The sequence below is a fragment of the Geospiza fortis genome, unplaced genomic scaffold, assembly GCF_000277835.1.
Source record: "Geospiza fortis unplaced genomic scaffold, GeoFor_1.0 scaffold173, whole genome shotgun sequence".
In the NCBI taxonomy this organism is placed as follows: Eukaryota; Metazoa; Chordata; class Aves; order Passeriformes; family Thraupidae; genus Geospiza; species Geospiza fortis.
In genome coordinates this window covers 3,950,970-3,976,518 of record NW_005054334.1, presented here as the reverse complement: position 1 = coordinate 3,976,518, position 25,549 = coordinate 3,950,970, and the positions used below count along the sequence as shown (strand labels likewise).

At 45.1% G+C, this 25,549-nt stretch overlaps 1 protein-coding gene across 1 annotated transcript in view; it reads right to left on the bottom strand.

Moving 5' to 3' along the window:
• The window catches only part of CACNA1I (calcium voltage-gated channel subunit alpha1 I), a 164,764-nt gene that overhangs the window by 21,983 nt on the left and 117,232 nt on the right, over positions 1 to 25,549 (bottom strand). The window contains exons 8-20 of the mRNA XM_031057759.1: positions 25,237 to 25,329; positions 19,055 to 19,358; positions 17,279 to 17,679; positions 10,149 to 10,300; positions 8,904 to 9,089; positions 8,116 to 8,233; positions 7,499 to 7,654; positions 6,965 to 7,055; positions 4,833 to 5,035; positions 3,291 to 3,707; positions 2,299 to 2,399; positions 1,119 to 1,242; positions 230 to 298 (exon numbers count right to left, since the gene is read on the bottom strand). Of these exons, the coding sequence (XP_030913619.1) occupies positions 230 to 298; positions 1,119 to 1,242; positions 2,299 to 2,399; positions 3,291 to 3,707; positions 4,833 to 5,035; positions 6,965 to 7,055; positions 7,499 to 7,654; positions 8,116 to 8,233; positions 8,904 to 9,089; positions 10,149 to 10,300; positions 17,279 to 17,679; positions 19,055 to 19,358; positions 25,237 to 25,329 (2,415 nt within the window). The remainder of the gene's footprint in view (positions 1 to 229; positions 299 to 1,118; positions 1,243 to 2,298; positions 2,400 to 3,290; positions 3,708 to 4,832; positions 5,036 to 6,964; positions 7,056 to 7,498; positions 7,655 to 8,115; positions 8,234 to 8,903; positions 9,090 to 10,148; positions 10,301 to 17,278; positions 17,680 to 19,054; positions 19,359 to 25,236; positions 25,330 to 25,549) is intronic.

Sequence of the window (25,549 nt, the reverse complement as noted above, 5' to 3'; positions counted from 1 at the left end):
CCAGTTATCCTTCGTGAATACTAAGATCCAACTGGACCTAATGCCTGCAATAAACACCTCCTCTATGCCTAACAAGACAGGACTGAACCCCAGGCAGTATCTGCCTTTATAAAGGTAAAGGGAAGGATTGGCACACCAAAAAGATGAACACATTTTAAAAGGGTGCTGAGCAAACATGAACAGTGTCTGACACTGGAAAAAGGCTCTGAGCTGTTCTCCAGTAACTTACCTTTAGTGTCATCTCAGCTACAAATATTGCTGTGAAAATGTAGTTGGACACAGTGAGAAAGATTCTTTCCTAGAAAAAAAAAACAAACAAAAAAAAAACAAAACAGAGAGACCTTAAACATGTTTTGACTACTTCTTGTTACCCTCTGATGATCTTGATATTTTTGCATTCCTGTGAAGGATATGAAAGTTGATGAAATAAGGGAGATGTTCTTGGCAGAGGTCAGTGCTAGGCAGATTTCAGCTCATACACCTTGGCTGGGACAGGATCCTGTGCAGCTCTGCCAGACCATAGTGTATGGCATTTTTTTGCATCCTGCAGATCTGGTTTCAAGGCAGCCTCTGCCCTTTTCTGTCAGTGCTGCTCAGGCCTGACCTGCTGCACTGACCTGGCACTCCTTCCCGAAGAGCTGCTGAGCACAGACCACTGATTGTGTCCAAGTGCAGCAAAGTCTGGGAGTCAGCTAAGGCAGACAAGCAGAAAAAGTAATTTCACTTGCCAGCTTGAGCCACCTCCAAGATAGTTCAAGAGCAGGATACATAAATGATGATGTGCCATTCCTACAGCATGGAAGTTACTTCTATCTCTCAGTTCCACTCCTCGTCCCTTTTGCCATTCATCCCTTATATGCAGGCTCCTGGAGAAGACACTTACTTTCCAAGACAGAAGGAACTAGCCTTTCTGTATTATAAAGTGGGTTGCCCCATTATAAGAGCCTACAGGGAAACACATATTTATGTCAATAACTAATATTTAGGTATTTGAATAGATGAGTCAGAGCTGGTGTTTAATGCTGAAGTTCTTCCGGAGATCATAGCTGGACCAGGAACACTCAGGAACCACTGTTAGAGGTTGTGCTATGAAGTGGGTGACAGGTAATGGTTCTCACCGTGCTTCTGTGCTCAATCTGGGGTCTTTCCAGGGCAATGGTGATGCAGTTCAGGAAGATGAAGGCCAGCACTACGTGGTCAAAGAGCTTGTGAGCAATGATGGTTTGGCAGAGGAGGCGAAACCTGCAAGAGAGTTCCAGTAGGCACCTGTGCCTTGGACAGAACAGATTTAGGACCAACAGAGGACACAGAATTGAGTATTCTGGCCAAAACTGGGCTCTGATATAGCAGCTTTCCTATCTCTGATACTGAGGTCCCTTGGAATGGCAATAGCCCAGGATGGTAAATGGTCACATAGGGAGCCGGGAGCAGAGCAAGGGCAGAGCAATGTGCTGAACCTTCATTGATTTCTCCAGTGCCAGAGTGGTGTCCTAACCACTATGACCCTGTGCTCCTCTCCTGCCTTGTAACGAGGCTGAATTCCAGTTTTCCTCCCAAACTCACACTTTGTACCCCTCCACAGGAAAAAGGCCACATGCTGAAAGCTCAGGAGAGGCAGGTAGGTTGGCAAATGTGGGGCCCACACTTCTGAAAGACACTGTGTACGTTAATATAGGTGTCACACAGAACAAAAAAAGCTCTCCCTCGTGACCTAAAATGAAAACCCTTTCTTTTCAAGGGGCAGTATGAATGGGTGACAATAATGTTAGCTGAGGTACGTGGACATTTTCTCCTGGTGACATCTCTTTAACAGGAATAATTCAACCCAAATTTCCTTTTTTTAGGCAAGAAGAGTTCTAACTTTACCCTAAAAGGTGTGATATAACTGCTGGTAAGTTGGTACTGGTCTATAAGTTAAATGAAGATGGTATTCTGGTACCAGGAGAGGAAATATCAGTATTATGGAGTCATCAATAATGCATTCTTTATCCTCTTTGTGTTAACATTAATATTCCCTGCCTTGCTTTGCTATAAATATTTATGATTACAGAAAATAAAAATGGGATGATCCAAAGGGAGGGAAGATCACAATAGCTATTTAGGATGCTCAACTTTCCTTTCATTGCCACAATCTAGGAAAAGAAATGCAGTTTGGCTGTAGAGGGAACAATGGAGGAGAAAATACACATTCTCAGCTGCTAAGTTTGAAGTTGCCACCTAGCACCAGGGGATATGGCCAGCAGAACAACAGAATCTATCCCATCTTCTCAACCCTCTCATGGCAAAAACTGCACAAACCTGTTCTGTGGAGAGAAGAGATATATGGACCAGTCTTCCCGTAACTCACACCAGTCTGGCTTATAGACTTCCATCATTTTCCGGATGCGAAAGCACAGGCTCTGTAGGGACGCAGCAGAAGCAATTGCCACTGGTCACCTTCCCACTTGCCTGAGAGAGACATTCTTCCTTTCACATCTGACTCAAATGCACCACTACCTGCTTTTCTTTAATCCTTCTATTGAGAAAATCAACTCAAAGGCAACAAGTCATGGAAAAGAAGGTAGAAGCTGCTTTGCCAGGGCTTGTTTACCTCTTGGCATCTGGTTTCCTCCCCAGATCATGAAAATAAAATTGCTGGTGTCCCTTCTAGAGTAGGATGCTGTCCCATGATGCATTCTTAGAGGTGTTGGAGGGACTGTGTTACACAAGGGCAATGTTTCCTCCCTAACTCAGCTAAATGAGAAGCCAGGACAAGAAGGTTTTCTGTTGGTACTTGGGCTGAGAATTTCATACAGACATTTATGTCTGTTCAAATTTCTACTGACCCTCACTCCACTTTTTCCACTCTCTGATCTGCTCACAGATTGCTGTCCCCAGGCTGATACCACAAAACCTACTTGCCTTGCCTGCGGTGCCTGTGCATCCTGCTCTGGTCTGCTGATGCTCCCCACGCAAAACTCTCATTCTTGCACTGTCTGACCTCCCCTGTCTTGTAGAAATCACTGGCTGCACTGCTCTGAAATAACAGCCCCTGGCTGACCACATGTACGCCGCACATCCGCCTTCCTCCCACCACCCACCTGCCTTGCAAGAAGCCTGACAATGTGGTGTGAGCTTGTCTGTGCCTAGAAAGTCCTATCTGCATTTAGTCCTCCAGCGGTCCTCCAGCTCTCCTAAAGCACCTTTGCAAGATTTCCCATCCACACACAAAGAGACTGAAATTTGAGGATGGATCTGGGGTATCCCAGAGCACTGTGATGTAACCCCAGGGTCCTCCACCAAGCACTCACATAATCTATTTCTTCATCATCCTCTCCCCGTTCTTTGTGGTTGTTCATCTTTGGGAAGATCTCCTTGACAATACTGGGCATTTTGCCGTTGCAGTCCTGATGCTCACTGGCCCCAGGCGGTGCTCCCAGCCTGTGGGTCGCTCTGTGGCCAGAAGGGACCGAGGCCAACTCCAGCAGGTCACAGGAGCCTTTGTTATCCAGAGAGAGTGTCCGGCGGTGATGAAGCACCCTTCCTGTCCCATCCGGCTCCCCATCTGCTGCCTTGTGCGCTTCCCCAGACAGGAGGGACTCGTGCTCAGCGGAGGGAGGTTTGTGTTTCAGGCTGTGTCCCCGGGCCAGGCTGTTCCAGCTGGAGCGACGGCTTCCCCAGGCTCCGCTGCGGCTCCAGGCGCCATAGTGGGAGCTGCGGGAGCTGGACTGTAACAGAGTGGGATGGGGACTCGGTGACTCTGGGCACAAGGAGAGAGCATGTGCTCCTCTCTCAGAGCACAGACTCTCCCTGAGCCCCTAAGCCAGAAGGCTGCAATTTATCAGACACTGAGCAAGTTGCATGGTGGGAATTCAGCTGCCATCTCAGTAAATCTGACAATAAATTGGTAATGAGTTAGCAATGGTGTTGATTGTGATTACTCTATAGCACCATCTGTGTGCAAAGCACTTTCAGGGAAGGTAAGTAATAAAGCCAAAGGCCAGGTGCCTGATATTGTTATTTACACCAGCACAGAGCAAGAGTAAAGTTCTCAAAGAATCTGACTGGCAGCTTTTTACACTGCACTGGGGTTAAGGATAGCAGAAGGTGATGGATCATCTTACACACCATCTTTTAGTCCAGTCTTAGTAAAAGGGAGAAATGAGAGAAACAGGCTTGTTGGTTACAGCCTAGTCCAATCACATCAGCAAGGCATCATGTAGTACATGGCTGCTAGCACGCCCTGTTTGGAAATAACAGGGGCATGAACCCTTTAAGCACCAAGGCACCCCCCACAGCTGTGTATGCCAGTGGGTAGAAAGCCCAGAAGCTAATGTTACAAGGTGGGCAGGCCTGAGATGCAGTGGTTAGAAAAACCTGCATGCTTGGGGAAGTGCTATGGGGCAGCAGAATCTGCCATGGGGAGCTCAAAGACAAGATTTTCACTGTTACAAAAGCTCTGATACAATCCCATCTGTAATGGGACTTGGTGGTTCTGCCATCACTTCTTAACTCAAGGCAAGATTTTGTGTCCTTTAATCTAGGAAAACAAGGAAAAGGCAAGGAGGAAAAACATGTTCCACTGTAAGAAGGAGACGGTCTTTTTGATGTTCTCCCTCTCCCACACTAAAAGAAATATAGATAACTAATCTGGAAATAGACTTCAAAAATCTGGAAATTTAGAAATATAATGTTAACTGACCTGGATTCTAAAGACAGGCAATGCAGTTGTATCAGAAGCCTACAGCAGCTGGGCAATCCTTCCCAGAAATCCCCAGATGATGGTAGAAAACCAACAAAGTGCTTGGCCTTCAAAAGAAGGGTATGACGCACATTTATACTCCCTCACTCACCAAGGACCGCTGGTCGTAAGTCATTCTCCCCAGGGACATCACACTGCTCTTCCGGGAGCCAACAGCAACACGGATCTGGTCAAGCTGCAGTGAGTTGCGTGAAGAGTTGGTGACCCCCCCAGAAGCCACTGCTGGGTTGGAAGAGGGCAACGATGGGTCCAGGTGCCCATTAGGTGTCACAGGAATTGCACAGAGCTTGGGATCTGAGTGGAAAGATGCAGAAAGAAGAATGAGGAAAGAAGTTGGGTTCCTCACTATCCAGTGACAGTTTTGATGCCTAAGCAGTTTAGCATGTCAACAGCAGCTAACAGATTGTTAGCTCTTTAGCACCAATCAACATCAATTTCTCTGATTTAGGGTGTGGTGACAAAGGCAATGCAAGCTGGGAAGGCTTTAAAGTAATCTCCTCAGCCTCCAAAACCAACCATGTCTCTCCTTGGGGACAGACAGACGAGCAGAGTGGTGGCCAGGCAGCCTCAGACAGACAGGCAGAGCATGAAGGTGAACAGAGGGACGAGAGCATGCTTCTGCATGCCAAGAGCAGACACCAGCATCTTCAGGTCTGAACAAATTCCACCAGCTGTCAGATTGGCTACTTAAAGCAGTTAGGCTGAAATACTGGGCAAGAAACTTAGAGGTAGGGATAGCCACAGCCATCCATATACTGAGGTCGCCTTAAAATTCCTGCAATCATACTGCATACAAAAACTGCATCCCAGTCTATCCTACTACACTGCCCTTCTTCAAATGACTGATCCTTGACCTTTAAGATCTAGGACACTTTTGAAGGAAATCTTAAGTCCTGTGGATGACCATCAGCATTTTTTGAGATGCATGGAAAGGACAGGGTGTTGAATTTTAATGCCTGAAAGGACTGGAGCAATCATTTTTGTTTGACTTATTGCATAATGAAGGTCACCTATCCACGTCTGCATGACAGACAGCCACGAGTCCACTAACACCTCTGTAACCTCTTCCTCCTCTGCCATCTCAGGGGTTTGACTGCCTGCATTCAGCATAAGCTCTGATATGGTGCAGCCATGTAATTCAGGATAGGACTGCTTTGAAAAGAGCTTAGTTGTAGGAAAAAACTGTGAGCCAAAAACTGGAGCCACTGCTCCCTGCTGTGGGAGCTGCATCTATGCTCAGAAATGTGCTCGTGGTGCTTGTCTGAGTTGTGCTGTGAGTATGCTTGTGCCTGTCCTAGCACCTTGCTGATCCTGATCTTGTCTTGCTGACTGGACTTGGCTTGACCTTAGACCTTCCTCACCACTGTGGGTTTGCCTGGTAATTACTGAACCATTGGCAGACCCTTACTAGTGTCAGTGGACTTGCTCTGCTCACCTTGTGCAAAAGTGTGCAGCATGGCCCCTGCCTCCTGCCTGGCTCTCTGTCCACTTCAACTCCTGGCACACCATCCATTGCAGAGCAAGCTACTCTCACTGTTCCCTGCCACCAAGTCCTGTTTGAAGTATAATACCTCTTGTAGAAAGACTTTCAGTCTTTGAGGGATAGAGACCTTACCAGGCGGTTTGTACTCAGGTTGTTTCCACTGTTAATTATCTCTCCTTGAAAATATATGGCTTTTTTCAGCCTGAATTTGTCTAGCTTGAGTTTCCGACCTTTCCAATCTCATTATGCTTTTTTCTGCTCAATTAGAGAGCTATCTACCACCACAACCCCCTCCTTCTGGTCTACAACTACAGAGAGAGTGATCAAGTAACTTTCCTGAATTCTCTAAGCTTCATTAGTCTCACTATGAGGCAAGGCTTCCAGATTTGCCTGAGTCCTTTTTACCATATTGGTATCCCTTCTCCAAATGTGGGTTTCAGATTTGGATACAGTGTTCCTTAAATAGTGACCCTGAAGATAACCAGAGACAGCCTCACTTCTCACTTCCAGTTGCTGTTCTGGAGGTCATTCAAGAACTGTTCCACTTAGCTACCACATTCCTCAGGATGCCAACATGTCTCTGTTTTTTCCACAAATAACACCACAAACTGGCATAAAGTTCAAAATAAAAACTGGCAAGTTTTCAGAAGTGGGAGTAAATTTTCTGCAGAATCTGCTTTTAGGTTTCTCACCAAACAGCAGTAGGAACAAAGCAAATAAGAATGTTTGAGCCATTGTACCTGAGCCTTCCTGGACCTCTTGGAATTGATCAAACTCCTCCATGTTTGAAGAACTCTGATCTTCATCTGAGTATGACCGGTTGGCATCACCCTGGAACACACAGATTTAGAAGTTGGAAACTCAAACACAAAAGACCATTTGTTTTTGTCTTTCATTTCTGGAACAACTGCAAAATTGTCCTTGGCAGTCAGGCATCGTGTGAGCACTGGAAAGAGTCTTCTGTGATTTGGGATGGCTGATAGACTGTACTGCTGCTTTTGGATGGGTAAAGGGCTCACCCTAAGGTAGGTTCTGTTGTGTTATGCAGAACAGAAATTGTGAATCCCCTTTCAGAGAGTCTGTTGCAAGGAATAACACTAATTTTTTTTTCTTTTGCCTAATTGAATACTACCCTAACAAGGGTTATTTCATGAGTGAAATTAAAGAGGGGTGATATTTTCTAAGTCGTCCAGTTCAGTATCCTCAAAGTCTCACAAAGGATCCCTTTCTAGCACCTCTATTCCTCTTCTGATGAAGCCTTGGTGTTAGCTCACCTCAGCCTGGAATCCCTCCACAAGAATGGCCACCAGAAGATTGAAGAGTACATAATTCCCAAATGTCATAAGAGCCACAAAGTAGAGGGAAGCCCATGGTGAGGTGGAGGCCATGCCATTATAGAGTACAACATTCCAGTCCTCCTGGGTTAGGATCTGCAAGGGAGCACAAGAAGGTCAGAAAACATGATGGAAGAACATGAAGCATATTCCCAGAAAAGGACAGTCGGAGAATACGCATCAGGACCAGACCAGGCCTCTGACCTTCCCCATTTACACACACCCACTGTCATTGTCCAGCTCTAGCACTGCATCAACAACCTTATCTGAGCAAGAAGAAACAAGAACAACTATTACGACAGTCATGTGCTGAGGTGAGAGCGTTAAACTTGGGAGTTGCCACAACAGGAGTGACCTTTGCACACTGTCTCCTAAGAAGGAAGAAGGTCCCCTCTTTGAGATATACACCAGGTGTTTGGTTCCAATATGCAATTGTTCTTCCTCCACAACCTCTTGTGCTGTCAGGAGTGAGTGCAGTGCTCCTCAGTGAGGAAAAATCATCTCCTGATCCTCTTCACTTTGCCCTGGCCCACCCACAGAGAGCAAACTGGGCTCACCTGGAAGACGGTGACAATGGCCCACAGCAGGGAGTCAAAATTCTTCCGGTCAGGAACTGTGTCTCCTGTGTCTGTCCTGAGGCTGAACTTGCAACCAAAGATGTGCATTCCCAGGATGCTTTGGAACAAGATGATGTCAAATATAAATATTTCTGCCACCACAATGAACTCATCAGAGTAATTGTCTTCTCATGAAAATCTAGTGCAACACCACAGCAGCAAGGGTTACAGCAACACAATCAGACCACTGGGAGCTATCTGTGAAGAAGGAGCTACATATTGCAACCCTGTAGGTCACCAAAAAATTTCCTTTCCATCTCTTCTGACTCATATATTCCCTCCAACCTGTCAGTCAGATCTGTTCTTTCTATCGTCCTTTTTGCTCTCATATGTCTTCATCTTGCTATCAGGGTATCCATGGCATGCACAGACAAACTTTTTTGGTTGCTTCCTGCTGCTCTTCTGCCAGAATCAGCCTCCAGACTGAACTGTTGCTGTAGCTAGTGCTGATTAGCAGGAGACTTCACCTATCCTGTAATGCGACATTATGCTCAATGTCTGCATTTGCTGGCAGTATTTCACCACCCCATCCAGGCCAAAATCCTCAGCTGCTGAATCCAATTTAAGGCAGGAGCAAGTTCAGCCCTTATGAAAAAATAAATATTTGTCAGTACTGTCTTGGCCTGGAGCAAAGGGCAAGATGAGTTATGCAGTCATGCTCTGAAGCTGCTGTCCCCATGAGCCACACAGCGCCACTCCAGCACACCGTGAGCTGACTGCCTGCTCACCTGAATATGAAGATGAAGAGCATGAGGAGCATGCAGAAGGTGGCTACGTTGTCCATAGTCTTCATCAGCACCACCAGCTGTCGGCGCAGTGCCGGCATGAAGCGCACCAGCTTCAGCACGCGGAGCAGGCGGAATGTCCTCAGCACAGACAGGCCCCCATCTGCCTGGCCAATGATCTCCCAGATGCTGTGGTCCAGAGAGGCACAGCAAATACGGGGGACAGAACAAAATACCAGTGAGCAAACAGAAAAAAAACAAGGAATAACAATGCAAAGTCTTTACCTTGGCATTGGCAGTATGTAGGAATGTGTCCCTTGTTGATGGAGTGACAAAACTATCTTTTGTTCCCTCAAAAAGGAAATAAGCCTGGAAGTTTCTCTCCTCAATTAGATGAAAAGACATCTCATAGGACCTGGAGGACTTCACCTCAAACTTAAGGATAGCTAATTGGACAGGAGCCAAAAAGTCCCGCCTAAGCAACTTACTAGACAAAGAAGAGACCAAAGAAACTAATCACTTTTGTGAGGTGTTTTACCAGGGGCAGGAGGACCTCTTGCACCTGGCTTGGTTTTTCTCTGTAAAGAGTTTTGTTATTTTGCCTTTTATTAAAACCTTTTCGTTTCCAACACTACCACAGAAGCCAACCTGCTGATTTTCTGCCTTCTAAGGTAGCTGAGCTATCTTGGGTGTGAAATAGGTCTCCAAGAGCTTATGAAACCTGGCTCCAGGAGACTCCTATTTCAGCAGTACAAAGGGATGAGGCAGGAAATCTATCTGAGCAAGGCAGAAATATGAACTACAGGCTTATCCTTGTATGTTGAAAGCTTCATTTATGCCTTAAGAACATGAACAGGGCAGTACATGTTGCAGGAATGAAGAAAGGCTTGCAGCATCAAATTCCAGCAAGACAAGTTCTTTTATTACACTTTAAACATCTGTAACATCTTCAATTTGTGCATTTTCAAAATATTTCACAGCTAATATTTCATTTGTTGTGAACTTAACACGGCAGTTGCAATTGCCTCCACTCTACAGAGGAAAGAACTAAGGGACAGAAATGCTGTGTGGCTTCCATAGCACCAACACCAAGCATTGGGAAAAGACATCTTGGTCTCCCAATCCTTGGCCTTGTGCATCAGCCCAGCTCCTCTCAGTGTAGCTGCTAAATTCTTTTTGAAATACTCTGCAAGCTCTGTGGTACTCTTTTCTGTGTGTATTTCAGCTGACCCCCAAGGCCCTTATCACCTGATGATGACGATGATACTGTCAAAGATGTTGTAGGGGTTGCGAAGGTAATCAAAGAGACCAAAAGCAGCAAGTTTCAGGATCATCTCCAGGGCAAACATGCTTGTGAAGACAACATTGCTGATCTCCAAGATGTTGGTCAATTCCTCTGGCTAGAGAGAATGCAAATTCAGAGAGTCAGAACTGAAAGAGCTCTGAAATGATGGGAAATAATGTGTTACCCTTCCCAGGGAACAGGGTTTGTAGGGAGTTGCAAATTTCCTGGGGTGACACTAGAGTGGAGCTGGATAGCAACACTTGCACTCCAATACCTTTGCAGATTTGCTACCTTCATCACAGATTAAATTTCTAACAACTTTTTTTACTAGAGGCAACCAGGAGCCTCACAGCCATTCACACAGCCGAGGCTGACCAAGCATCTCCTACATCCCACCCCAGATCCTGTTCCCCTAGCTAAAGGCTGCTTGATTTTGGGCAAAGAACTTGAGTAATTCTTGAAGGAGAGCAAAATTGCCTGATTTGCAGTCAACCTCTTCCTTCAAGAATTTCTTCCTCTGAGGTTTCCACAGGTAGCTGGCACTTCTTTTTTTTCTGAAATTTTGAAAACATTTAAATGACTGGAAAACAGTCCTCCATCTTCCTCTAAATATCGCGGCACCAATCTGCCCCTTTCCTCTCTATTTTTTCACTTCCCCATTTTTATCTCCCTCTTTCCCCACCAAACCCTTGTATGCATTACTTTCCTGGTCTTGCTCCATCAGTCTTATGCCTCTATCCTCAGAGTGGTCTCAATAATTACCCAAGAAAATATCAAACTAGACAAGACAACAGCAAGGAGGACCACACTGCTAAAACCTATCTGTAAGGGAGAGAAGGACAGGGTGAAGAATACAGAGAAATGGACAGGAAGAGGAGAAAGGCAAGTGCACAAGGTGAAAAATCCAAGAATGACACAAGATGACTGTTGAAAAATAAAGAGGGTGCATCTTCCTTTGCATTGGTCTGAGCTCTGCCTGACCACCAAGCCACACTTTTAAGCATCACATAAAATGGATGGGAACAAGAAAACTGCAAATGCCTGTTGTAGAAAGCAAGAGAGGACAGACATTCCTGGCACTGCAGAAACAAAAAAGTGAGTTCCTGCATGTCAGAGCCAATATTTTTAGCATGAACTCAATATTAGTGCCCATGAGGAAGGGAAGTCATGGTCTCTCCCCATGGTCTGCAAAACTGCTGTTTTGCTGAAGGGTGGCCTTTGCATTGGCCATGCCTGTTACCTCTACAGCTGGTGGAAAGGGAAGTGAGGGAAGAATGCAGTTCTGGTTCTCTGCCTGAAGCTGGGGTGTGCTTTAACCCCTGCTCTGAGTCCCCCAGGGGCCAATATCCTTCCAGGTGAACAACTGATCTGGAAACAGCTCTAGCTTCCCATGCCGTTTGTTAATTTCTTGCACTCCTCCTTGCAGCTTTTTATTAAAATCGTCCATGTCTTTAAAATGAAAAAAAGTGGAGTTGGATCAATTTCCATCCATAGTTACATCTGAAAAGCAAGACCACCCTGAAAATGATGGAGAAAGAGTGGAGATAAGAGAAGAGAGAGAAGGAATGAACAAGTGCATGTGGGAAGGGAGAGATGAAGATCACTTCACCGAGACCCAGCAGTAACAGTTGCTGAGAACACGAGGCCTATATGTTAAACTGAGATGCCAATTTCAGTCTGGAGCAAACCATTGTGTCACTGAAAATAAGCAATGCAAAAAAGCAACAGGTTATGATGGTGGGCTAATTCTCCTCTCTGCTTTCCATACATTCTCTCATGCTCTTGCAGGGAGCAACTGATGTTTGAAAAACCATGCTTGCATCTTGCTTGTGGAAAAGGTCACCTGTTCTTCTGTCTCTCCTTCTCTCCTTGACATCTGTTTCTCCAGTCAATCCTCACCTGTTAATCTGTTTCTAATGGACCATCAGTCAGCCCCAGCAAAGCATCCTTCCTAAACAGAGGAACAGGAAAGACTAGGCAGAGAAAGAAAGACAGAAAGAAGGGATAAGTAGAGATAAAAGCAGAAAAAGAGAAATCAAAAAACAAAGCTGGAAAAAAATTAAACTCACTAGCACCCACAAGAAGTAGAGAATGAAAGAGTTGTTTTAAATAGTGTAGCAAAGAAGTAAATGCTGGGAAAGGAAGAGCAACATAAAAGAAATGAACTCAGGAAAAAAAGAGATTATACAGAGGAGCCAGATGGAGAGGCACTAAAGCAGATCCAGCATTGCAGCCGTTTCTGGAGATAGAGCTAATTTGTCAGAGTGCAAAGAGCTGTCAGCTGGGGGCCAAGGCTGCAGGGTGGGGCTCACCGGGGTTGTGTCCTGTGTGGCAATGTCCTTGTTCCTAGGGTGGTGTGGCTGGGAGTGACAATGGACAGGGCGGGGCGGGTGTCTGGGACTTGGGGACCCTTCTCTGGCCAGGGAAGTGAGAACTTGATGAAGAGGACAAGCAAAGGGGAAAACTGGTTCCCTCCTTTTCTTCCTACCAACACATGGGATCTCCAACACAGTGGATGTGTCACCTTGCAATTGTGAGGTCTCCCCAGGCTTCCACAGACAGCATTCAGGCATTCAGCATCTAAACCCTTCCTCCTCCCAGCTTTACCTAGAAACTGTACATTGAAGAATCCCCAAGGAAAGAACTGAGCTCAAGGCTACGTTAGTCCAAGGAAAAGAAAGGAACACCAGAAATGTCCCCACAAGCAGTCTGTTCACATTGCCAAGACAGGACAGACTGATTTACCCATCACACTAAAAGTGAAACTTGAGCTGAGTATTGGGGTAAGGAGGATAACTTGAAGGGGCAGAGATCCCAGGGGCCAAGGTATGTCCTGGGCCAGTGTTTTAACCAGAATGGTTAATCTATCCTGTGTATGGATCTCTTTCCCAATCCATGAAACAATCTAATTCACATTGTGGAATAAAGTCCTCTGTCTCTAACAATGTAGATCAAATACTGAGAGTAAAAGATATGATTCAGATTTATTTCAGCACTCCTGTCCCATGATCAGAAACTAGAACTGGGGCAATAGAGGGCAGCAGCTCAGCTTTTTTCTCCCTTTCAATTTCTTACTAACTTTGGAGCTCTTTTGCCAGATTTGACTGAAAATATAATTAGTCCATTATCTAGCAGCAGACAGAAACTCCTGCATCATAGGAAAGGCTAAGAAAATACAGATCCCCATGAAGCCCCCGCAGAAAAAAGTTTCTCCTAACCAGGAGTAAATTTGCAACTGTCTAGAAACTGAAGAGTAATTGATGTGACCTATGCAGACCAGCCCTACTGAACCTACACATCACCGCCTCTGTGATGAGATCAAGAAAAAGAAATATTCCATAAAGAGATCTCTCCAGCCTATTTTTACTTACAATTTCAAAGTCACTTGGCAATAATTAGAAGAGCCATAAAAATCAGCTATAGAACATACGAAATTTTACATAAGTTAAATCACCACCCCACAACCAATGCAGGATTACATGATTTTTATACTCTGGTTCTACAAGGCTGAGATAGTGTGGTTTCATCACCACTCCAGGGAGACTGTTCCATCCTCACGAAACGTCAGTATGATGAGCTGGATTCGACATTTGCTGAATGTTTCTGACAAGGAGCAAATAACAAAGAGAGAAGCAATAACTGTAAAATGCAAACTTGTGAATGCAATAAATGCTGGCATAAAGTGAAATCACATAGGCTAAAGGATATGAGGGTACTGATCCACAGGATGGTTCTAGTTAGGAAATAGGGGATCGTCATCTAATCCACACAGAGAGACCTCATAAAGTACTGATCTGATATATGAAGGAAAACTTTAAGTAGATACTGGAGAAGATAAACCAAGTCACTCAGCTGTCTAAAATGGCTGCTAATGGCAGAGAGGCTTGAGTCCAACAGGCCATTCAAGAAATACATGATGAGAAAGGCAGTCTGGAAGATTCAGCTGGGACAAGGTTTCCATTCTCATGCTGAATAAGGGAGAAAAGTCAGCAGCACCAGACTTACTGTGAATATTAAGAAAAAAATAAGCCTCTTAAAAGAATTCTTCTGGACAGCCACAAGAATCTAATATTTTCTACACTGGATTTTAAAAATAGACATTTCCAAATAGAGGCAGATCTGAAGAACTGCTAAAACTATTTCAAGCAGGACAAAGCTTGAAATGATGGGGCTTGGCTTATGCAATGTCTCAGCAATATCTAAAGGCCTAATACTGAGAATATTACATGGTATATTGCAAACTGATGGATTTAAATAAACATAGCTATTTACAAATGATATCTTGTTATAAGATCATGGATTAAAAATGACTCATAGAAATGCAGTTTCTCCTAAAATGAGTTGATTTCCCTCACAAGAAATATATATGCAGATGGAAGCTGCCTTGGCCACACAATCAGGACTGGATGAATAAGCCAAACTAAGCCAAATTCCAAGGTCATTTGAATATGAGTAAAGTTATTTGAGTTGTTGAGGTTAAGTCTCCTGGAAGAAAACCACCATGAATATTAAACCCCTGAATTATAACAAACAGTTTAAATTCATGTCTTTCTGTCTGTTGGTCAAGACTGGGCAACACTCATGCATGTGCTCTGTCCCCTGAGTCCCTGTGTTTATAAGCCTGAAACTTGTGCCTCACCCCTTAACCTGATGGCTGTGGGTGCTTTGGTCAGCTTGCTGGTGAACAGCCCATAAAAAAGTGGAGTGCAAGTTGCTGACACACATGCCATGAGCTGCCCAGCCAGGTATGTCCCCAGAGAGTGGCTGGGCTTGTGATAGCCCATGTACCAGAAAATAAAAGCTCAAGAGTTCTCCATAGGCATTAGCTCTGGGTCAGAAGACATCACATAATGTAATAGCTGAAACAACAGAAGCTTTTTCAATCACAGGATGGTGACACCCTGCAAATCACAGATCCTGGTGTGCAGAGGGGCTTTGCTGGATTTCGTTTTGTGAAAATTTGTGCTTTTGGGAGAAAAGACAACAGGGAAAAGAGAAAGAAAGGAGAAATAAGTAGCCAATGAAGCACCAGCCTAAGATGTACTGATGGCATGGTTTGAGAAAAACTTGAGGAGACCAAAGGGAGGTACAAATGTCTGTGTGCTTCTGAGTTAACTGCTGACAGAAAAAAACCCCAAAATTCATGGTATGGTCTAAATATGTTTTAGTCTTTTTGTGCCAGGATAACAGAATTGAGTACACATTTTTAATAAACAGGCTGCACCGCATTTTTCAGTTATGATCAATTTGGCTGACAGCTCTTCTGGTAGAAACAGCATGCAGGGTCATAAGCTTTTCCCAACTACTTATGGATAAAAAGTGATAGTACAATTTTAAGGACTATGATTAAGAACCTGCTACTAGAAACCCCAAGGCTGCAGAGGCAGATCCTGCTTTACTGCAGGCTGTACAAACACAGCAGAGGCATCCTAGAAGGGCTTAAATCTGCACATACAATAGCCAGAACATGAGAGTGAATTCTCTATCTCCAGCTCAAGTATTCTTCTGTCAAACTATTATTCACGCTGTGTCCATTAAACCAGGATGAACAATGGCTCTCCTTGCTTAGTGATCACATCTTTAAAATACCAGTGGGCAGTTTTCAAATTGTCCTGGGCTCCAGCCCTTAGTCATCTCTCTGCTACGTGATAAATACTTTGCTCTTTTTTATCTATTTCCATGAGTCAACCCCTCCAGCGTCTTCTTCATTCTCCTCTCATCTGGGCTCCTGCCAGTATTTTTCTAGTACTGAAGCAGCCAGTGCAGTTTTGAATTCTGGGATCAAATTAAGGTGTCACAGCCTTGTATTAGAAACTAGCTGGGCTTTGAAAATTGGTTTAAAGCTTGATACGTGGGTGGGATCCAGATATCTGAGGCTTCGAATACTGCCTCAGACACTGTGTTGCCTCAAACAGGAAATTTAAGATACTCTGGGTCTGAAGGTATCTTCATCCTGATACAGCACAGGACAAATCTGAGTGCCTTGCTTGAACTGGGCTCACTGCCTATCTCTTTGCTGCCTGAGACTGTGCTCAGGACCAGACTTCACCTTGGCTCCAGAGTTTCAATACAGTCAGCATCTCAGTAGTGCAGCAATGTCTTATTTTGTGATCTGGGCAGACACATGGAGTGAGTCTTGGTCACATTCAGACTGACAGCATAGATCTGAGATGTGGATGTACAGCATGGACTATTCAATGCAAAGTGCAGCAGAGCTACCAACCAGTCATGCAGATGCAATGTCATGGGCATGCTTAACTCCCTCTGATGCTGGCACTGCACACCACAGTGCAGACACAGTCTCTGTCTCTCAGCTATAAAATGAGGGCACACAATTCCTCTCCATCTCATATGTCTGTCATTAGGATAAAGTGTACAGCTGACTCAGAGCTGCCTGCAAACTACTGGTGTGAAAGTCAAGCCTGTGCCCACACCTGCTGCTTGTGCCTGACCTATCTATCACTTCTTACTCTCAGGGCAAAGGAAAGGCTCAAGCAGCCTGAGCCCCCAAAATGACTGGAGATTAGAGGCGGTGCCTTTCCTAGCCTTCTTGTACAGATAGAATGTGCTCAGACACCTCTTAATTAAGTTGGGAAGGCTAGCAAGCTGATGGATTTGAATTGAGATGCTGGTGAAGTGCCTCTGACATCCCCAGAGGGCACATTAAATTAACCACATAGACTAAGGATTCAGTAAGCTAATGAAGAGAGAAACGAGTGAGAGAGATGAGGAAGATGGAAGAGATGAGGATGACAGAGAGAGAAGCAGACAGAACATGGAGACAGGGCAAAAAAGAGAAACAGTGGGATGAGTGACCAGGGAGGAGGAAAAGAGAGGCATTGAAAAGAGGTGAGAAGAAAATACACGGGGGGAGAGAGAGAGAGAAAGCAATTAAGTACAGGTATAAGAAAGCAAGAGACCCTGCAAGATCCTGAGGCTTTCTCCAAGGTCATGCTGGGACCATCTGTGCTGCAGTCTGAGGTCCAAATTGCTCAGTCTCTGCCTCCACCAAGTTGCATCAGCTGCTTAGCAAGGCCATAACCCGCAGCAGGAGGAGTCCACGGTGCCCACCTTGTGCCCTGAGGTGCTTTACCTGTTCGTGGTGCTCAATGCCCATGCTGATGGTGTTCACCAGGATTGCAATCATGATCCCACGGTTGAAATACTTGCTGTCCACAATCACTCGAAGCTTGACCCTCACTTCTCGCCACACGTCACTGCAGAGCTTCAGCCGTCCTCCTTCTTCCAGCTCCTCCTCCTTCTCCAGCGCTGAGGCACCCTGGTCCTCTTGGCTGCCCTCCCCCTCCCCCTCACTGGCCCCTCCATCCTCCTGGTCTGAGCCAGCACTATCCAGCACTGAGAGCCTTCTGGATGCTTCGTGCTCTGCCCTGTGGCACCGGGGGCAGTTGGTGGGATCAGAGGTTGCTGTCACAGCAATGGGCTGGACTAAGCCCTGAGGAGGGCAGCCAAGAGAGTAGTGCTGCTGGCAAAGCCCTGGAAAGAGAAATGGTGCTGCTTAAAGAAGGAGAATACTAGAAAGACATTCAAAGCGGATACCTGCTTGGCTTCTGGGTATTTAGACAGGATAACTGAGGTTTTTTTAGCTGTGAGGATGATTAAATACTGACACATCATCTCAAGGGCAGCAATGGGAGCCCTTTGGGGCTCTATGCTGACAGGCTGTGTCTCCAAAACACATGGTACTGTTCAGGTTGCCTGTGATTATGCTGAATGGGGTTCATGTCCATCAGAGGAAGAACTGCTTTGTCTCATGTGGAAATCACAGTTTGAGACTCACTAGCTTGTGTTAAGTGGGACCTGAGGGGAAAAGTGGTCATGAAACTGCTTTTGGCCTGAACTGCTACAAGTGGGGTCTGAGAACCCCTAGGCTGAACAGAACTCTCTTAATCAGAGAAACTACATTAGCAAAGCATCTCAAGAAGCCAGAAGAGGTAACACAGGAACACTTCCCCCTGACAGTGTGCACTATGAACCAGAGAAATCTAAATTAGTGTCCCTTGATCCTCCATTTTGGCCTGGAAGATCAAATGGACACTGGGGGAAATGAAGCAATTAATTCATTAACAGAGTGCATGAAGCCTCCAGAAACTTTTCTCCCAGCAAGTAAAAAAAATGAAAGTTTGAGTATGCAAGACACGCTGAAGGAAAATCTGCCTTTTTGGTTGTTAATGGGAGCATAACTTAGGAAAGGCATCAGCAGGCAGTTAATACTAACCCTATAAAACCATTTTTACAGTGACTTTTCCAGCCAGAAACCCAATTTAAATGATATCTCACATCTAATTTTATGCAACAGCATGTGCTGCCATCAAGAGAAATTGTCTCCATTGTCCTTGCACATCAACCAGACTTCTTCAGCATCACACCTCAGGTTCAGGTGACACCTTATTGCAATTCAACTCTATTTGCCTCTCTCTTAAGGTCTGGAAGCAACTGACTTTGGGAGGAGAGCTCTGGGAGACCTGCTGTGCCCCAGGTCCAATCATTTGCCCCACTTTGTTGTATCGCCTAATTCTTCTCTATCCCAAACTGCTATCAGCACCTGGCTATACCAGACATGGAGCCCTTTACAAGCCTCAGTGTCTTTATCTCTTTATGGTCTCTGGGTTTCAGATCTGGATTATCCCTGCTCCCTGCTGGCCAGCCGTGTTTCATTCCCATTCTTGCCGGTCACCCCTCCCTTGCTGCTCTGGTGTGCTGGCCACAGTGCCATGCTCAGTGGCCAATGTTAATTCTAATTCTGTGCTTTATAGGCACAGGTCCTTCAGCAAGCTGGCACACGGAGATGCTCCCATTCCTGTCACATTTCCACCACTGGCATTTCCAGGTTTACCCATGCAATCCTTACTGTGGTGCCTCTGGGTTTTCCTGTTGCCGCCGGGTTTGGCACGGCCGGGCTCGTGGCCGTGGCGCCAGCTCTGCACGCTGTTGTAGAGCCCCAGGGTGCGGCGCTTGGCCTTGCGCAGGATGTGGCAGACGTACTGGAAGATCTCCTCGTAGCAATCGCCCGGCTCCATGTAGCTGGCAACGGTGCTGGAGGACAGGTACCGGGCCCTCTGCTCCTGCATCAGCTGGTGCTCCCGCTGCTTGGTCTCCGAGAACTGCGTGGCAATGACCACCAGGCACAGGTTGATCATGAAGAAGGAGCCCACCTAGCAGCAAAGGAGGAGAAGGGACCAATGTCAGCATGAAAAAGAACATGTGGGAGCAGTAATGTAAGAGGGGAGAGGAGGAGAAAGTGACTGGAGGCAGACAGAGGAGTGGGAATCAGTCTGCATATGGAGAAGAGGTTTCAGAGAAAGCCAGGAGTCCATTAGCTTGGTTTGGTATCTCACTCAACATAATTTCCATTAAGAATTTAAAGCTATGGATTGAAATTCAGGAAATAGGTCCAACTTTCAGCAGGTTTTGGGACCCTTAGCAATCACTTATAAGTTACATACAAAGGGTTTGATGAAAACTGGACTATATTTTCCTCTCTTCCTTGTGTTAAATAGAAGGTAGGAGACAGAGAACCAGTTTGGTTGATTTCTCCTCTACTAATTATTGTCCACTGGAAAAAGCCATTTATAGTCTCTACCTCTTGGAAGAAATGTCAGTATTCTCAGATCATTTTAATGACATACTAGTATACTTGGGGCATGTTATTGATTTCTACCATTTGCACCTTAATTCTCCATATAGGGAGATGGGGCTTTCCTGAAACAAGTGAGCTTTTGAAATCAAAAAAGATTTTACAAATAAAATGTGTCCTTTTTTAGAAGGACACTAAGTAGTCTGGTAAAGCCAGGCTTCCTTGCTTGTTTTCTATTCTTCTGATACAAGGCATATCATATTAGCTCTTCTTTAACTTCTCCTCTGGCCTACATAGGCTTCTCATTTCAAACACAAAAGCTGTAAAAAACACACTCCCGATTTCTTAGAAAGAGCAAACAAAATGCCCAAGTTCTCCCTGTTCTCCATACAGAAGCCCAAATGTCTACCAGGCTTAATTTAAAACTTAAATGCTCCCTTTAAACCTCAGCTTTCTTATTTATAAAATGGAGCAAGCATTTCTTTGTGCTGAGAGTTCTAGAGGCAAAATTAACTCACCCTGTGTTACATATCATGAAATTAGAGCTTAATTTCCACCAGGAGGTCTATCCGTAAATAGATAGATAGATAGATAGATAGATAGATAGATAGATAGATAGATAGATAGATAGATAGATAGATAGATAGATAGATAGATAGATAGATAGATAGATAGATAGATAGATGGATGGATGGATGGATGGATGATAAATCCCGGGCTTCAATATGATGAGAATTTCATACATAAAAGGGCTAGTAACTACATTCAAAATAATTTCCAAAAGCTGTGACACCTTGATTGGTGTCTACTCCCTGCACAGCTGTGTCAATAGGGCATTGATAAAGTGCAGAGCCTAAACTCTGAACAAAGACTCTGCATCTGCAGTGCTCTGAAACAGACTCTGTGGGGCAGCCCCTGGGAGGAGATTAAGCACCAGTTCAAGATTTCTGCTTCCCCTGGACCTGTGAGCATCCCTGCTAAGGGGCACCCTGGCACCAGTTTCTCCTGTGTGAACACACACAGGACCCATCTCCCCTCACTGTCCCTCCTTTGCAAGCAAACAGATCTGACAGAGAGCAGGATTCCGTCCTGACCTTGTCTTCACATGTCTCCTCTCCTGTAAATCTTTCCAGCAAAGGGAACAGAGCAGGCACAGGTACTGATAACCTGACCCTAGTGCTTGTGAATGGAAAAAGGGTTTATTTCAGCAAGTACCTCAAAGCTTGTTTTACCTATCCAAGCAGCCTTTCCCTCAGTTCCTAGCTCTTATGGGTTGCCCTTCTGGGTGACCCTTTCTCTTGGACACAGGTGCCCTTTGTTCAAAGGGGACGTGTCCTTGCTAGCATCTCAATAACCCTTTGAAACATGAAGCTCTTGCCAACCAGATTCAACATAATGACAATAAAGTATCTCAAAATAAAGGGCTTTTTTTCCCCTCCCCTCCTCCTCTCAGCACCCTTCAAAGCTGTTCTAATTCTGTTTCCCTTCATCACTGAACCCTTCTCTTCTCTTCTCCTTCCTTCCCCCATATTTCAGCCTATTTTTCCTTCAGTTTCAGCATGCAGTCTTGAAAATTAAAATAATGCCTCGTTCAGATTCCTTTGCCTTCACCCAACATTTTCTCTAGTCTGTGATGTCTTGCATGTTTATTTTAACTGATGAATGTATTACTGGCAATCCAAATTCTTCTCTGATGCACAGTCCTCAGCAGCATGATACTCACCCAGGCTTTCCCTTTTGGTTGTGTCCCTCAGCTGGCACTGAGTGAGGCAGGGCAGGGAGGCAGGCACTAGCTGTGTGAGCATTTCTGGAACACCACCTGTGACACTGCCCTGTACTCTGCAACCTCCCACAACCCCCGAACAACAAGCAATGAGGGCTTGCCACACCTTCTCTCTAGGCCACAAGAGGAAGAGCTGAGGGCTGAGATGCGTCACCAGGACTGCACTGTCAGCCTAGGGTTGACTCTGGAGAGGGGTTCAGGTTCACATCCCTGAGCCCTGTCCTCACAGGCACCGTATGCTGCCATCTCCCACCAGATGAACAAAAAGGGGGGCAGTGAGGAGACTGGATATGGGAACTACTCCCCAGTCCTTATTCTTTTAGCTAGAAACATTAAAACACAAAGCAAATTAGCTTGGCTAATCCTTGAAACCACAGGCAAGTCAATAAACTCTCAGTCTCTGCTGAGCTTGGCACTGCCTCCCAGCTAGGAGAAGGACAGGAAGGGTCCCAGAAGGCTCCTAATTGAGTGATTCATCTCAGCTGGCTGAGCAGAGAGACAGAAAGAGTCAGACATGGAGTCAAAGCATTTGAGGGAAGCAGATGGAGACCCTTGATTCTGAGTCCCAACACAGGGTCCTGTTCAGCCCTGAGACTGAGCTGTGCTTTGACAAAGCAGATCCTGGCCTCATTCAGCCCAAAGTTCAAGCCCCACCTCTGCAATATCTGACAAAATCTGACTAGTGCTGCAGATCCTGACTTGTCAATTACTTTTACTGCTTTACTGCTGGATATCCAGCTTACCTTGTGAGGCCCATTTGTGTAAGCACAGAGCCTTTCAAGGAGCCCCTGAGTGCTGCAATGCAGATGCCAGTGTAAGAGTTCAGAAGAGTTTGCTCCAGTCCAGGAGCCATAGCAGTGTCCAAGTAGCTGGGGAGGTGTCAGAGACACCTGGACCTCAAGCAGGAAAACCCAAGTGAAACACTGACCCAAGAGCAGGGAGTAGTCCTTCCTTCGTATCATGTCCATGGTCTCTGGTCAAGGGGGAAGCATTTTAAAATCTGCTGAACGCATAAAATGCTTTTCCCAGGTTGTTCTACAAGGCCACTCAGAGTGCCATGGTCAGTCAGCATCCTTCCCCTCAGAGAAGCACATCTGTGCAGGATTTCTAACTGTGCTGGGAGTGTATCCAGATGGTGGAGCCTTCTTCCTGCCATATGAGCAGTAGCAGGTAATGCCCTCATGTAGGTGTTTGCAGATACCATTGTAGGGAAGAAGTCATGGATGAAAGCACAGCTCTAGAGAGAAGCTGCAGAGATCCAGCCCCAGAAGAGTAAGCCTGAGCCAAAGCCAGAATGTGAGTGGAAAAGCAGAGTCAGGGCTTAAAACACAACTGTCAGAACAATCCTGATTAGAAAGCTGGGCCTTCAAAGCATGGAGAAGGAGGGAAGGATAAAGGCTGGAAGGGCTGTACTTCATGAGACTTAAAGAGGGATCATCATTTCTATATGAAGATTTAGATAGAAAATGCAGCCAAATAGTATCAAGTTAGACATGGTGGCTTGCTCTATGCTACAAAAGATGCATTGCATGCCAAGAAGGTAGCAGGAAGGCTAAATACTTCCTTGGCATAACTCCACAAAGGTAAAGAAAATATTCCACCTAGCATATGACTCCTTTGCTCTCAGCAGTCCCCAAAGTAACCTGAGAATCATGTTCTCCTGTGTTTGACAGAAATAAACATATATGGCTTCTGCAAATGAGGAGGGAGTGTCTAGAAATGTCAATGACACTCTGCAGTAACATCTCAGGTGGAGTGTTTAATTGAGGGTTTTCGGTGCCTGCAAATGCAGAGACACAGTTTGAATCACTGTGAATCCACATGACATGAGCCAGCACTAGAAGGATACTTAGAAACCAAAAATACGCTGACAGAATTTATGTAGTTTGAAATGTGGGGGGAAGGGCAGTTTCTGGGACTGGCCTACAAAAGACTGGGTATGTGTGCCCCAGTGGTTAAACACTGACCCTGCACAGTCCTTCCTGGCTCTGGGAGAGACTGGGGCTGTGGGACAAGGAGTAAAGTCTACGTCTAATTGCATATTGTACAAATTGGGGTATCCTGACCATGCTGTTCAAAGTCAAAATGCAGGTGGGTACTAAATATCTATTGCATTGTGGGGTATATGAACAAAATTAATGGGAAATTATTATTTCCTGAACTCCCCAAAAGCAGTAGATGTCCAGTTTGCCCTTGAGAACAGAGCCTGTGGAAACTCCCCCCCATTATCCCATTCTGTGCTATCACATCACTGCACTGTCTCTTTGGGACTCTCCAGCATCAAAGTAAAAGCAACATTCCTTAAGGTATATTTCACCTCTGCTGTCCAGGTTCATGCTTCAGCCCACAGGGAGTATGTCATATCCCTGTTTTTATCTCCTTGTCTTTCCCTTGTGAGAATAGAAGACTGTAAGGCAGGGTGAAATCAAGGATATAGTAAGATGTTTAAGTTGTGTGATCTGAATGGGCCAATGGATTTTTTTTTTCTTTTGGGCCACCCTCCATATGTACAGGCTGCAGAATGTCTCACAGAAATGAATTAAAGTCTGCTTTATCTCAAGTCATTGCATGCCAGCTTGAATGTAAACTAGATCCTGTACAGGTCAGTCTGTTAGTGTTACTGGGTGACTGCTTCTAGAGATCCTATTTCTTGAAGGGCATGGCTCCATAGGACAAGTGTTGGATGAAGATCAGAGTCCTGGCCAGGTCCATTCATCCAAATGCACGTTGGCCTTGGAAATACACACTGAGGTCCTTGCTCAGTGAGCTGAAACTAAATTGATCCTACCACATACAGATTTTATACTTCCCATAATTCATCCTATGTCTTTCCATTTCACTCTTGACTTTGGTCCCCCAGGTGAGCAATGTGCAAGAGCCTTCATAAAAAACACAATCCTTCCTTGTTAGAAACAGGATATTCCCTCCAAGAAAATGCACTTATGCAAGGGAAGCCTGAGGAACGGGGAGGCAATGGCACCATGTTTCTCAGCTCTCGTCCCAGGTGCTAATAATGAATATCCTTGCAGAAAACCAACCTTCAAACTTCATTTGTATAAATCCACAGGGCTTATAAACTGCTTATTAAGTTCTCATTGCTGACACACTTCTCTCTTTCCATCCTATCATCCACAAGGGATCTCAGATAGCCAGTTTATTTTGGACTGCTGACACTTTTGGAGCAGTAGCTCCTTTTCGTTCATGGTGAGGAAGTAATTCAGCATGACAGACCCTGAATCTAACAAAATGTGAATCTCAGACTCTGAACCTGATAAACCCAGGTGCTGCCAAAAGCTCCTCACTCAACATGGTTCAAAAATTACTCAAGAGCTTAAACTGTATAGAGATCTAGTAGAAGGGCAGAGAAAGAATTGGCTTTTAAGTCAACTGGTTTGAGGAATTTACTTTGCAAGTAGATCTGCCAGTGACAACATTATTCTACACTGGGCACGTATAGTTTTAAAAATCAATCTTAAGTATATTTTTGAGTGAAGGCTAATAACTTGGCTGACAACTATATATGTGATCCTGCCTCAGACTCTTGGTGAAAATCAACTAGCTGGATTTCTGAAATTTCTAGAAATTTGCCTCCCCAGTATCTATGTTGACCTAAGACCTGGTTTTTGTCAGCTCTTAGCTTGCATTGCTGACATTCATCAAACCTTATACTTACGATTATCAACAAGATAAAGTAGATAAAATTGTAGAAGGAATGGGCATCCATCACATAGTACATGATCTCCACCCACCCTTCCAGTGTGATCACCTGCAAAGACAAACAAGAGAAACAGGAGGGGTTTTCCAGAGCTCACTCCTCAGTATATAACAAGCAGATACTGGCAGGATGGGTGCAACCCAAGAAAGGTGAGAAACAACAATTCATTTCAACGAAGCCAAATTTCCATTTTGGGAAATCAGCATGGTACTGCTTGGTGACACTGGCATACTGTCAAAGCCTGTGAGATCATTCTAGTCCACAGCAGGAA